At 37.1% G+C, this 14,525-nt stretch overlaps 1 protein-coding gene across 2 annotated transcripts in view; it reads left to right on the plus strand.

Annotated features, from left to right (window-relative positions):
- Positions 1-14,525, plus strand: part of Srgap1 (SLIT-ROBO Rho GTPase activating protein 1) — a 288,940-nt gene that overhangs the window by 221,665 nt on the left and 52,750 nt on the right. The window contains exons 11-15 of one of the 2 annotated variants that reach the window (XM_003476114.5): positions 3,899-3,926; positions 7,390-7,492; positions 11,345-11,405; positions 11,957-12,034; positions 13,940-14,074. In XM_003476114.5, coding sequence (XP_003476162.1) covers positions 3,899-3,926; positions 7,390-7,492; positions 11,345-11,405; positions 11,957-12,034; positions 13,940-14,074 — 405 coding nt within the window. Of the gene's footprint in view, positions 1-3,898; positions 3,927-7,389; positions 7,493-7,991; positions 8,026-11,344; positions 11,406-11,956; positions 12,035-13,939; positions 14,075-14,525 lie in introns of both variants that reach the window. The other variant, XM_003476115.5, reaches the window with a different exon arrangement.

The raw sequence follows: 14,525 nt of genomic DNA on the forward strand, positions 1-14,525 counted from the left end.
TTGTGAAGCAACTGCACCAGGCTCTTAAAGAAGCACTGTCAAAATTCAGAATCTTAAAGCTTTTGAAATAGAAACAAGAGAGTGAACTGTTTAACTATACTCATCACTGTCACCTTATCCCATCACAACACCCTTGTATCTTCGTGTGGTGCCACTCATTTTTAAATCAAGGTTAAACTGACCCAGTAAATAAGATATATGTCCATAACCCTGGGGCATGGAAAGTTATTTTTCATTTTCAGTAATGAGTCTAATGTTCACTTTGGCTTCTTTATAGGCACCTTTGGAGTTAAGAGGGTGTAAATATCTGTGTAATTTTGCTAAACACAGAAAATCTGACACTGGGAGCTGAGCTCCATATTACGCTGTTTCTTTCTGACAAAGGAATTAAATAGGTTGTCTTTACACAACCCTTTGTTTGTCTTTGAGTAGGAGTACAAACATACTTTCAAAGGAGAAGCTGATTGTGAATAATTAGTTCTTTTTAGAAAAGCACTGCAGTAGTTGGGATTCTTCAGGAAGAAAAAGGGCTGGAGAGTAATGCCAAAAGTCCTCACAGGTCACTCATGAGGGAACAAATCCAGGGTGTCTCTGTCTAGTTGGAGCTATTTATATTTTAAATATTTCCTTTAGCATTTTTTTTCTCAAGTTGCCCCCAAAATTACTTTGATTTTGCCTTTTATATAGAGAAATAAAATGCATTTAGATACAAAAATTAATTCACTGGGTCACTTTTTTCCTCCAAATGGCTTTCATCTGTGTGTATGTGAGGGGATTCTGTTGTTTTTAATATTTAAGTAGGCTCCCAAAGAAAGTGACTGAGATCTAATCCTCATGATATAGGGGAATGAAACTCTAGACCTACTGTGTCCATAAGTTCGTGTTCTCTAAAACCGAAGAATGAATTTTAGGAACAACGGAGGTTAAGAGTAGAATATATTTATTTAGAGAAAGAAAGCTTCTGTCTGTGACAGGGGCAGAAGGGGTCCCAGCGGGTTGCCAAGGACTCTGTCTTTTCCAGGGACTATAAAGAGTAAAATCACGGGATGAGACGGGTTTAAGGTGGGGAAACTGGGAGTTCACAAGGTAGATGTAAGGTGGGACATAACTGTAGTTAGCCAATAAGATTAATAGTTCAGGTAAAACTGATTGAATTGGGGACAAAGCACGTAGAAAGCGGGCATTCTTAGGGAGCAGCAACTCTTCCCTAGGCGGTTGGAATGGTGGCTTCTGACTCCCTCACAGGATAGGGAACTATTTAGAGTATCAGTCCTTAGGATATGGATACATCTGTTTGATCTTTTGTCTTGAGGCCTGGCCCATGGAAGGAGGTGTTTGTCTCCCCCAGAGTTGCGAGTTGTGTGGACTTCTGCTCTGGCTCCATCGAGGACCCAGCCCTGTCTCACTGCCTATAGTAGTTCTAACTAACTCAGCTGCCTGCAACACTCAGACCACTAGAAGCTTTCACATTTCTCTAGGAAGGAGAGTCATTAAGCTTGTGTTGTAGATCTATTAATGATCATACTGATTAAAAAATAAAGCCTCATTTGTCAATTGAGACACACTCAGCACTGTTAACTGAAAAAGCACTGGATGGGGTAGGCTGGTTGTGCTGTGAATGATAGTACTTGCAAAGGTTGCTTTTGGTTCATTATTCGAAATGTACCTTTTATAGGTTTTTAATTTTTATCTTACTATTAACCATAGATGAATGGAATAAAATTATTGGAAGCAATTCTATTCGATCATTTTCTAAATCTAGGGATTAATTAGTTGGGATATTTTAACAAAAACAGTACAATTTCCAGTTTTTAAAATGTTTTATTCCTAAGAAATTATCATTAACATCACTAGCATTGAACCACTTGAAAACAATTAACCTGTTAGTCATATGTACAGATATTTGATACTTTACATACTCATGTAATTTATTAAACTTATTAAAGGCTTCAATATTTTGTGTTTGGCTTTAGCCATGTGAGGTATGCAGAAGTTTAAGACATATATCTTCTAGGATAATTCAAACTATTTTCCAGGAAAAAAAGTCTTTCTATTTTTAAAGACAATACAATGTAAGACTTGGGAGCACAGGTCTGAAACTATAACAAAGCTGGACCATAGTCCCAGATCACCCCAAGGTAGCCTCATGGCCTTGGGCAAGTCATTTTTATATATATGCTCACTTTGTTCTGCAAAATAACTACAATAATAGAAAGTACTTCATTAGGTGATTGTGAAAATTATGAGCTAAAATATTTAACATAGTGTTTAGAATACTTTAGAACACATTACCTAATTAAGGCTTAGAATGTGGTCTAATAAGTATTAAACGTTGTGGCTATTTTTATTGTTGTTACTGATGTGTTTTATATCATATTTTTATCTCATACTAGAGTATGCAGCTTGACCATACAATGCAGCACCAGTTTCTGTATATCACCTGTGGTCATTTTACTGGATCTTCCTAGGCCAGCTCCTATAGCCCTTATGCAGCCTAAATAATAGAGATGCTCAGATCTTTATCTCAAGTGCAGTCTTTTCTCTGGGCCTTAACTGGTCTAGCCAGGTCCTTGATAGACACGTCATTAGAATATCCCCAAGGCAACCACGCCCTGCCAAATTCACTCTCTGTCCCTCTACTTTCCATGCATGAAGAGCAGCATATTTTTCTGGGGTTCTGTGTATACCTCTTCTAAGTAGCAAAAGGCTCCCAAAAGGAAGGGACCTGCAGGTAAATGATAAGTGGATCTGGGTAGGATAGGGAGAATCAGGTTCTTTTTCCCCACATCCCTACTCCATGTCTAGTTAAGAACTGATACTGCCAACATGTACAGTGGTCAGACTATGTTGAGGAAGGTATTCTCAGATGTTATCTGTTGTCCATGGTTTAATAAGTAAATGCTAATCGAATATCTTATGTTACTTATTCTTCAAAAGTGAGTAATAAAGTGAAAGCCTCTGTGGCAGCCTAGGAGTATTCATCCAGCGTTCCCACACGCCAGCCTTCCCTTGGTTGTTACACTGGTCTCGCCCTATAAGTCTTAATCTGTCTGTTCTGATCCAGGGGACTGGCCTCGCCTCTCTGTGCTGGCATGTGACCTTCTGCTCTCCTATTTTCAAGCTCTTTCAGGACCTTGCCATCATTTTGCAAACAAATCAGTTGAATGGCTTAAGTCGCCCACACCTCTTCTCCCTGCTCCACCCTGAATGTAAGAAAGAGCAGACAGCAGCCAGCGACACATGCAAACTTAAAATTAGTGCAGATTGTGAGAGTGCTATAAAAATTCAGCCGTGTTATTTAAAGAAACTCAAGAAGCCCAAATGTATAAAAGCAGCTCATGTTTAAATGACAGAATTCCATGAAAGGCTTTTAGCTTACAAGTTCTTGGAATATAGTATCATTTAATGTCCCCGTATGTTATTATCTGAAAATGTCATTTCTGATTATAGAATGCAACTTCTCTCCCAGACCCTGATTAGAATTCCAAATTAGTCCAAGGGAAAATGAATTCTCTCAACCCCACTTGACCACCTACTCCTCTTAGACAAGTATCAGTCAAAACGGAATAAATAACATTCAAATCTGAAATGTTTTATTTGTATTTTTTGTTTAAATTGAATTATGACCAAGAAACTTTGATTTTTTTAAAACTACCTCCTCAAATTGTCATGTGAAATATAATTCTCTAATCTAGAGAATTCATTAAATGTTATGGATAAATTTTATGAAATCTTGACTGAATTTCTTATCTTCATATGCTATTCTTGTGTTTTCCTCCATAAAATGTGTCAGCTATTATAAACTCAGCATCCTAAAGTAATGAATGGATGATACAAAAGCTTATCAAATATATTCCACTAATTCAGTTCAACTGATTTTCATTTTTTGTTTTTGCAGGTCACAAAGCTGAATATATGACTACAAGGTAGGAAGATACTTTGTCATAATTCATTGTGTATTTCAGTTTCTTTTTTCTTTATCAAGAAGCAACCATTTAAATGGTATAGAAATGAATATATTGGTTAACGTGCATGGAAGACAGTTTGGGCTTGACAGCACATAGCGCCATGAAATGCTTGTGGCCCTTACCACATCGGATACACTATGGTATACCAAAGGATTTCCTATGGGATTGTAGCAAAGACCTAAGTTAAACACAGGCTTGGTTTATCTAATCCAAAGCACATTAAATCTTTAGAAATAGCCTGATTGAGACTTTTGCTTTGATAACTTGGTTAACAAATAACATGATAGATATATCTACTGCGTTTGTATATACAAAGTATTAGTTACATTGTGTTGTAGTTTGTCTTATTTCATATTACTCATAAAAATTACAGCTATATTAAATATTCAGAGGATTTTTAGCTATCTACCACTTCTTATTTCTCTTTTAACTTTTAGTACCAACAATAATATTGCACATTTTTTAATCACTCAGAGAAGCCTTTGTAAGCCATTTTGGAAAAAGATTCTGATTTGAGCAGGGGAGAGTTTGTGGTGGGTGTTACTTTTCTATGACACCATTAATGCAGCATATAGAAATTTTTCTAGTTGACTTAGCAAACCTTCGAACTCGTGAAGTCGAGTTGTGCTTGAGGTCAGAGGCACTGACTGACAACATCTGGCAAGTTATTTTTAAGATTCTGGAGTGTTACTGTGGGGCAATTTATTCATACGGAAGCCCCTCTTTCTTCTTGGTGAACCATTGGGAAGCCAGACCCACTGACTTTTCTAAACTTATTAAAAGAAAAAACAACTGAGGTTTCCCTTCACTTTGTCAGTAACAAAGGATATTACCTCATTGTAGTAAGTAATATAAAGCTAATGGTGCTTTTTCATATGTAGCATCTCTTTGCGTTATCAAGTATTTTTTCTGTTGTTTCTAGAGTATATTTAATGTAAGACACTTTAAGATATTTTTAAAGTATTCAAATACATGAATTTGCAATGATAACTATAATTTTCAAATGCCCTAAATATTCACATAACCCTGGTAGTGCTTCCTCTCATGAGCATCCCGTACAAGAATCCAGCTATCAGGAAGGTGTGTGCAGGGCACAGAGCCAAAAGGAGTCCTATAGTTAGAATGTCACATGGTCAGGTTCTGCTCACCTGCTCCAAGCACTGTGGAGTCAGAAACACTGGCCCACCAGTGCGCCTAACCCCCGCTCTGTGGCGGAAATGACTTCAGTAATCACTCAGGTGGTTCATTGTACTCCCAACCCCCTCTCACAACTTTAGTTTCTTTATATCTACCACATATTTTGGATCCTTTGAGACAGGCAGTTTTCAAGCCTTTAGTAGAAGTAGCAAAAAAATCCATCTCTCCGAGAGTCCCAGCCAAGTATTATTCTGTACCCACCAGCGAAGTAGGACCAAATATCCAGTGCCACTGGAAGCTTTGGCTCCAGCTACAAGATTTGCTTGTTGCATGAATCAGTGACCAAATTCTGATCCCCTTCACTTTTCCTGCTCCAGGTATCACTACATGTAGAACTCTGTTGGACCCTGAATTACCCATATTTTCTAGTCTCATGATTTGATGTTTGTATCTCTTGGGCTTTATGAACCTTGGAAGGACCACCTCTCTTGGGTGAAGCAAATCCTAGAGATAGTAATGACCAGTTTACAAATACACCTTTTACAGGTTTACCAGTTAATCCAGAGCCCACAATCCCAACCACTTCTTTATCAGATTCCCACCTTCAGAGCCACTGTTCCCCTTGACTTTACACCTCACAGGCAGGCACCAGCAGCTAGGAATAGCCGCAGGAAGCCAGAGCCTCCTGAAACCTTTCCGTCTAACCAATGCCGGGTCTGCTTACCCAGTTTCTACCATTCCTTCCAGTGAGAACCACAGTAAAGACTCTGACTTACGTGCTCGCCTCACTCTCTCTCTCCACCTCCTGACCAAGGAACCTGACCTTAGTGGTTCCCCATGTGCTCCTGCCCACTCTCCAGCAGAGCCGCAGAGCTGTTCCTTCCTTATGGAGGAAGTAAACAAACTTTTCAGTAGCCGTCATCTCTTGATCTGCTGGCTTCACCACACCAGAATAAAAATCTGCATTATAAAAATATTTATAAAATCATGAAATCAACAACATATTGTTAAACATCTCCTGCATCCCTTCCTTCCTCCATGAATGGTACTGAATTTAGTGTGTAAAAGATTTCAGAGATTTCTGTTGCAGCAGGTCATGAAATCCTACCTGGTTTACATAGAGGTTTCCGTATTCACTTCTAGATATTTACAAAGACTCCTTTTAAACCCTCAGGTACCATGGGGTTTGAAGTACTATGGGCTGTGTCTTTCTTTAATCATATGACACCACCCACTGGGAGATTCTTAGAATCTATGACAGGTTGTTATCAGTAGATTCGTTCCCCTGTATCTCTTGATTATTGGGCCTTTTGGGGCTTCCCCATAAATTCTTAGGATTTTTATTTCTAAACTACACTTTATGAATTTGAACAAAATGAACTGCAAAGTTACTTCTTTCTAGGAGTCTATAGTTTAAAAGAGCTTTTTGTAATTTCTAGGTGTGGTTAAGGAGTTTAAATCACAACATCTGGAGAGAGGACTCGGGACTCTCCTTCTGTATACTTACCACAGATATAGCAGTTGAGGCAGATACCCACTCTCCAACTACAGGGGAAGATGATGCAGAGTTACCAAATATAGTACATGATGCACTGGCTGTACATATATGAGAAAGACTGGCATATCTACCAACCAGACAGACAGGCAGGCAGGCAGGGAAGGGATGGACAGAGTCCAAATACCATAAATAAGTACATCCTAACACTCTACAAATACTTAGTTTGTTCTACAAAATAATAATTTACACGAGCTGGTGCCCCTAGTCAGAAACAGCACTAAAACCAAACACTATTTTTCTACTTGTGACCCATTAATAGTTACTTTTGCATAACATGAAGTCCAACTAACGTGTTGATGATACTTGCATTGAAGAATTATGTTATACCTGAAAATATTATATTTATTTAGTTTCTCATTTTGGAATCTATTCAGAGGCCTAATTTTATGATCCATGTGACTCATAAGCTGAATCACAAGAACCCTACTTTGTAACACTGGCCAAATAGCTCACAATTCCATTTGGTAATGCTTATCATTTTTAAGCATACTAGCAAACAAATGCCAGCTGTAGCATGTAAGAAAACAGCAATCTAAATGAATGCTTTGTAAGCTTTTTTTATACGTAAGTAAAAATAAATGGGAAGGGGTGGGACCCTTTTCCCCCATGGGCAGGGGTGGGGAAGGAACCCAAAATCCCTTGTTTTGTAATCTGGATGTGACCTATGAGTATTTTATTTATTGTTTGATTTATGCCATGCTCAGTAATTATATTCCCTTCCCTTAGGCCTCCAAATGTTCCCCCTAAGCCCCAGAAACACAGGAAGTCCCGACCCCGCTCACAGTATAATGCTAAGTTGTTTAATGGGGATTTGGAAACATTCGTCAAGGTACTGGCACCAGCCATCTGGGTGGCTGATCTCCACGCTTCTCCCTATAATGGCCTCAGCCTCTCATTGAATGAGGCAGGTCATTATGTCCGAGTCTGTCCTGGGGCTCTTTCCTTTCCCAGAAAATCAATATAATATTTCCTGAAGTCAGAGAGGAAAGAATATTTGGGTCGAGTGTCTTTAGAAAAGGCAATAAATGTGGATGCTATTATGTGAGCAAAAAAGAAACCCTTCTTTATTTTTTTAAAGCCATAATTTTTACAAGGAAAAAAGGAGAAAATATTTTATGTCTGCTTGTACAAATGAGCTAACCCAAACTATGTTTTAAACATCCATTTGTTAGTCACTCTCTGAAGCACAGCAAGAGTCTTGATTTCCTGTGACTTCAGGAATTCATTATATTGGATAAATTGGAAGACCCTGTGGTCTGTACCCCGTGTCTCTGCTGTGTTTATTCTCTGTCTTCTTTTTCATCCTGTCTTTCTGGTAATGCTTCTAGCCGAGGACGAAGAAACTCGCACACGAGACATCAGGTATAGTGCTAGTGGGAGGTGAGGGTGCGGCCTCTTTCACTGCTGTGTCCTTTCTAAGTCACACTCATGCTTGCTTTAATTAGATTTTTGAAGTCTTTAAAAGAAAAATGTTTGCAGTTGAAAATTAGACAGGCTTATAAGTACGCCTTAGGAACTATAGAAATCAAACACTAATTTAAGAGGAAAAAGCAAATAAACTCTCCATTTTTACATTATGCATTTGGTAAATGTCTGAAATTTGAGGGAAGGAATTTTACAAAAGAAAGTCAATGTTAAATAGCAAATACACATTTAACATGAGATTATGGATTGCAATGCAAATTACATTTTTAAAAGAGGACTTTCTTTCTGCTTCATAGCTCACATTTTATGACATGGGCCACAGTGTTCTTGAAGACTAAATTTATATGGGAAACCACATTTTTTAATAACTTCTTTAAGTTGGCATATTTTTAAAATATGTGTCTGTTCATTGAATATGTGCACTATTTTTAAGTAAGCACATGTAAGTAAGTATGTGAATGTATAATATATATGGATAAATACATACATATACATAGCTCTGGCAGCTGTAAAAATGATTTCTAACTTTGGAATTAAGCAAAAACCACTGGATACCTAAATGGTAATCACAAATCCATTGCTTTGAGCCTTAAACCCAGAAGAGCCTTATTAGCTCTAATTTAATATAAAATTATTGTTGCATTTGATTATCTAGTTCCCCAACCCCTGGCTTCTAAGCAGGGGCAAATTAGATGGAGAGAAAGAAAGAAACAATAAAAATGAAACAGCAAGATGTGCTGGCGATGGCCTCGTAGAGAAAGAACATAGGAAGCTCCAAGAAGCAGACATGTAACTGTTATTTTACTGAATGGCTGTTTTAAGATAATAGCAAAGTATGCCTGCTACATTTTAAAAATATTTTTCATTAAGTACATCTAAAGGAGACCAAATGGAAGTACTGAAGAAGGAATAAAGTAGTTATCATGGAAAATACGCTTACACGAGTGCTTCATCTCCCCACATGACACACACGGAAGAATCTTTGGTAGTGACAGTGACACACACAGGGCACAAAGGTATTGCTATGCTTCTGAAAAAGGCTCGTCCAGATGAGATCTCCTCGTCTCACTGGGAGAGAACTAGTGTCTGTAGGGAAACAGACACACCGAGGTTTGTTTGCATGGCCTGGAGCGCAACCTATTGTTCTATTTCTTGTAAAATACTTTCTACCCAGGCATCTGGCATCTATAAAATTAAACTAAAACACACACACACACACTACTTATGGCTACGAAATTCATTATGTCTGAATGAAATGCCAGTCATAGGTAAAAGATTAGCAATCACCTGAATGTTTTTTTTTTTTTGTTTTATTTTTTGTTTTTTGTTTTTGTGGGGTTTTTTTGGTACCTGGGATCAAACTCACGACCTCATACTTGCCCAGGAAGGTGCTTGTGCCACTGAACCAGATCCCCCAGCCCTCACCTCAGTAATTTTAAAAATATTTTTAAATAGTATGAAAACATAATTCTTTTACTTACAATTTTCTTAATGCAAACATTTTTCTTTTAATAATTTTTCCTTTGTTTTTCTTTATGTTTGACTATTAAATTCAGCAAAGGTACAAACTAATACTCTCTTTTCATCCCTTACATTTAAATATGTGTTGCTCTTTTATGTCACAGTGTTACATGAACTGTTTGAATAAAGGTTACTTCCACTAAAATATGCTTGTAATCTTAAAGAAAAATTCCTTTGCACATCAGTAAATTTTAAAATAACATAATGTAATTTTGCTGTGTTGAGCAAACTAGTCCATACTGAGGTGCATTTTTATTCTTAAGGCTCTTCTTTAAGGAATTAATAAAATGTATTCTCCTAAAGCAAATTAATTAGAGAAACTTAATTAATACCTGAGCCATTATGTACTGATGAGATTGTCTTAAAACCTTGAAAATAAAAAAATTCCTTAAGAAATGTATTACCCATTCTAGAAACAATAAGTATTTATATTGCTGAACTGCATTATTCCCAATCTTTACTGCTTAATTGGAAAAGTTAGTGAGTGGTTACTGAGTTGTTCTAACATATAAAGGCAATCAACATGGTGTGTTTCAAACTGCAGTTCCTCATGACTGTATACTTGATTTCAGCTAATCACTTTTGAATCTTTTGCTTTCTTTACAGATTTAATTCCTGAAAGATCAGAGTCTTAAAAATATAAGAAAAATAAATCCAAACTCAGTAACTTTCTTTATAACTCCCTGGAGTGCATGGCATTGACACATATTTAACAATGGCCTCAGCATCTCCTTCATCTCATTTGTCATCCGATACATGTTTAAAAGCACTTCTAGAATTTACATTTATTTAGTAGAGGGCACTGATTATTTTGAGACATGGGAAAAGGAGACCCTCCAAAAAAACCTTACTTCCTAAGAAAATTACATCTAATGGGGCACACATTTGTGCAATTTTTCTTAATCCTAAAAATATGAAAAATCTGTAAGAACAAGTAAGTTGTGATGCAAACCAAGTGAATACATGACACATTTTAATTATCTGTAAAGCAGTTCCCATATCAGGTCCAGTCATCATGTAGGTCATGTACTCTCAAGGACATGGTGGAGAGGATGCAGAGACGGTTGACAGGCTGTCTTGTGGGAGGACCGCAACTCATCAGTCCTCCAGCATTCTTTATCCATGCATTGAAGATTGATCACTTACGTCAGAACCTTGCCAAAGATGAGTTACTCATTTTGATATGTAAACCTAAATATAAAGAAAAGAGATGAGTTAGCTATTGACATCTCTAAGCACAGCAGGCAAGTTGAAACAGAATATTAAATGTGTTTAATTTGGTTTGCTGCAGAACCAAAATATACCTTTGTTTAAATATAAAATTCTTTAGCTTTCTTTAAAGATTTAATTCCTGAAAGATCAGTCTTAAAAATATAAGAAAAATAAATCCAAACTCAGTAACTTTCTTTAACTCCCTGGAGTGCATGGCATTGACACATATTTAACAATGGCCTCAGCATCTCCTTCATCTCATTTGTCATCCGATACATGTTTAAAAGCACTTCTAGAATTTACATTTATTTAGTAGAGGGCACTGGTTATTTTGAGACATGGGAAAGGCAGCTTTTTGGAAGGTGTCTTTTTGGGGAGGAATATCTTACAAAAGATTTTAGAAGGGATGGATTTGGAAATGATCCTCTAAAGGGTTTAAAAGAAGTATTGAACTGTGAGATTTATTGTGATTTAATTTAGACACTTTCCTTAGAAGTCAACTGATTTCCATCTCTTTATTCAGGACTCAGGTCAGGTTATCCCCCTCATAGTGGAAAGCTGTATTCGATTCATCAATCTCTATGGTAAGCCATACAGTACAGAATTCTCACTCTCTCTCTCTCTCTCTCTCTCTCTCTCTCTCTCTCTCTCTCTCCTTACCTCTCTGTTTCTTCCTTCCTTCCTTCCTTTCTTTCTAAATATCAGAATATATTTATTGAGAGAGAAAGAAAGATTCTGTCCAAGAGAGAGATAGAAGGGGTCCTGAGTGTGGTACTGGGGACCCTGCCTTTTCTAGGAGTTTTTATAGAGAAAAACCATAAGGTAAGGTGGGTCTAAAGTGGGGGGAGGGGGATGGGAAATCTCAAAGTGGGCATGGATAGGACAGAACTGTGGTCGTCCATAAGATTCTGAGTATAATTGCTCAGGTAAAATTGATTAAATTGGAATTAAATGGGGAAGCGTGTCACATAGCTAGCGGGCATGAACACAGAATCTGTTACACTACAGATTTCTTACTTAAAAAATAGTGGTGCAGAATGTTTCAGTAAACATGCCTTTTCATCTCACTTCTAGAAAAAAAGAAGACCCAAGAATGTGATGGGGTTTCTCATCCTCTTTCTTTTGTTGCCTTTAGGTCTTCAGCATCAAGGGATTTTCCGAGTGTCTGGTTCCCAAGTGGAAGTAAATGATATTAAAAATTCGTTTGAGAGAGGTAAGTGTTGTCTGTATCTGTAAGCAAGACATCTTTAAAAGTCAGTATTCCATGTTGTGCAGAGGCATACTTACCCTGTATCCCCTGAAAGCCTAGTGTAACCATCGATTAGAATAGCTGAAGAATAAGACCCAAATCGTAAGTCTTTGTTATTAAGGTAGAAAAGCATGTGAGTTTTGTATCCTGGCATTGATCACCCATGACACATGTGTCAAGATGGCCCTGAAAGGCCTCCAAAAGACACTAGGGTGGCCTGGCCTAGTCAGCAGGTGTGTGGGGCAGCTCCTCCTGACTCTGCTTCTATTGTCAGGAGCTCTTTTTCTTCCTCTTCTTCCATTCCCAGACTCCTTCCATGTGATACAGCTCGTGCTTTGTTCATGTTCACTATTGGTTGTCCATAAATCTTACTCAGTCTTCAATTAATATATGTTGACTAGCAAAACCCTATGTTTTAGTGTTATTAATACCTAAAATCAAATCAGAATCTCATTTACTAATAACAGGATTTGAGTCAAGTAACTCAGTTATTACTTGAGTCTCAGTTTCCTCACGCATGATTGTCGAGTATGAGCAGTAAGCATAACCTGTGGAAATGCCTAACTCTTTCATGATAGCCATTAGTTAAAAATTCTCCCCAAATACGGTAATTCATATGGCACCCTCTTCTGGGACAGCTATGCCTTTGTTCATGTATTTGGAGGTCAAGGCAAAGATGCAGGGTGGTCACCCCATGAAGAAGAGCTACTTTTCTCTTCTATTTCCCCTGGTATTAGGGTGCTGTAGAACCCTCTAAAGTTTGAAATCTTGGTTGAAGAGCTAAACTGGAGCGATGTTATTTTTTTGCTGTTCCAGGTTCCCTGACCAATAGGTATTTAGAGCAGAGCTAGATATGGTTTCTCACAGTAAACAAAAAACAACAATAGTAGTAACGCTGATGAGTTCATATTAAGTATGAACTTTCCTGCCCTAGAAATGGAGGGCTCTTCTAGAAATAAAGTACACTTAGAGGCAAGCAGTATATTAAAATACTGTGGCACACTCTGAGAACTTTAGTAGATTTGTGAATTTAAAAATGGAGTTTGATTTAAAGCTACACATTGTGTTGGCCTTTTAAAGGATTTTATCTCAAGTTAATTCTCAGAAAGATGAAATAACCAATGTAGTTACCTATTTTAAAACTGTTTACCACAAAAACATAATTTCATATTTGTGATACATTTTTAATAGCTATTTTTCATAAAAATGCCTTGATACCATTCAAGGTATATTTTTGAATTTCTTTGCCTGATTTCATAATTTCCCACTGTTCAAGCTGGCTTTCAGATGTACTGTGAATACCACCATGCTACTTTAGGAAATACCTGTTATTTAATTATAGGCATTCATAGTTAATGTTTGATTTTTTAATAAATTTGTTGACCCATGTAACATAGCTAGATAGGCCTTTATTGTGTGTTTTTCCTAGTAGGATAAGACACAGAATGTAATTTTTGAAGTCATGTCAAACTGTTACCAATTTTAGCTTCAAAAAATGTTTGGTAAAATTATAAATGCCACAGTATTTTATTTTAAGATTTGGGTAACTTGTGAGGGAGTATTTAGTAGTATAATATTTTTTTAAAGCTTTATTTTAGCTAACTATTTTTAGGTTAATCATGGGGTGGAATATCTAAACCAATTATTTTAATTTTAGTACCATATAATCTTTCATAAAGCATAATTAAAAGATTCATGTGTATATAGAAATAGCAATGTATGTGTATATTTATATATATATATTATATATATATATATATTATATATATATATATATATATATAAGAGAAAGAAGGAGAAGGAGAAAGGGGGATTCTTGTGAGAAAAAAGAGACGGAAGCACTGTGTATCTAAAACCTCTTTTTTCTAGGTGAAAATCCTCTGGCTGATGACCAGAGTAACCATGATATTAACTCAGTTGCTGGCGTTCTGAAGCTCTATTTCCGTGGGCTGGAAAATCCCCTCTTTCCTAAGGAAAGATTTAATGATCTGATTTCTTGTATCAGTAAGTACATTTTTTTCTTAGTTTTTCCACCAGAATTATTTCACTAACCAACTTCCTGGAAAAGGTAGCAGTCCTCCTCCACATACCCCTCCATTACCCCGCTGCCACCATATTTCTGAGGCCATTTGTTTTCTTTCTGGAACCAGTATGAGTCACCCTCCCAGCTGTGGCCTCACCCATAGCTGAGTGGGCTTTGCTGCAGGCTGAAGAACTTCAGGCTCCATAGAATCAGGAGTTGACCACTTAGTTGCCAGAGTGAAGCAGACAGGCAGGTGCCAGCTGCCTAAGAGAGAAGAGAAAGCTACAAACATGGAAGGGCGGAGTCTTTTTGGCTTTTGGTTTTGTATTGTTCTCAACCAGTTTTAAAAGTAGACCAAATTACTCATCTTTGAATGTTACTTCAAGAAAAAAGGTAAAATGGGATGACAGAGTACAGGAATACTAGGTAGCA

The sequence above is a fragment of the Cavia porcellus genome, unplaced genomic scaffold (genome assembly GCF_034190915.1).
Source record: "Cavia porcellus strain 051 isolate PalLab524CR breed Dunkin Hartley unplaced genomic scaffold, mCavPor4.1 scaffold_8, whole genome shotgun sequence".
In the NCBI taxonomy this organism is placed as follows: domain Eukaryota; kingdom Metazoa; phylum Chordata; class Mammalia; order Rodentia; family Caviidae; genus Cavia; species Cavia porcellus.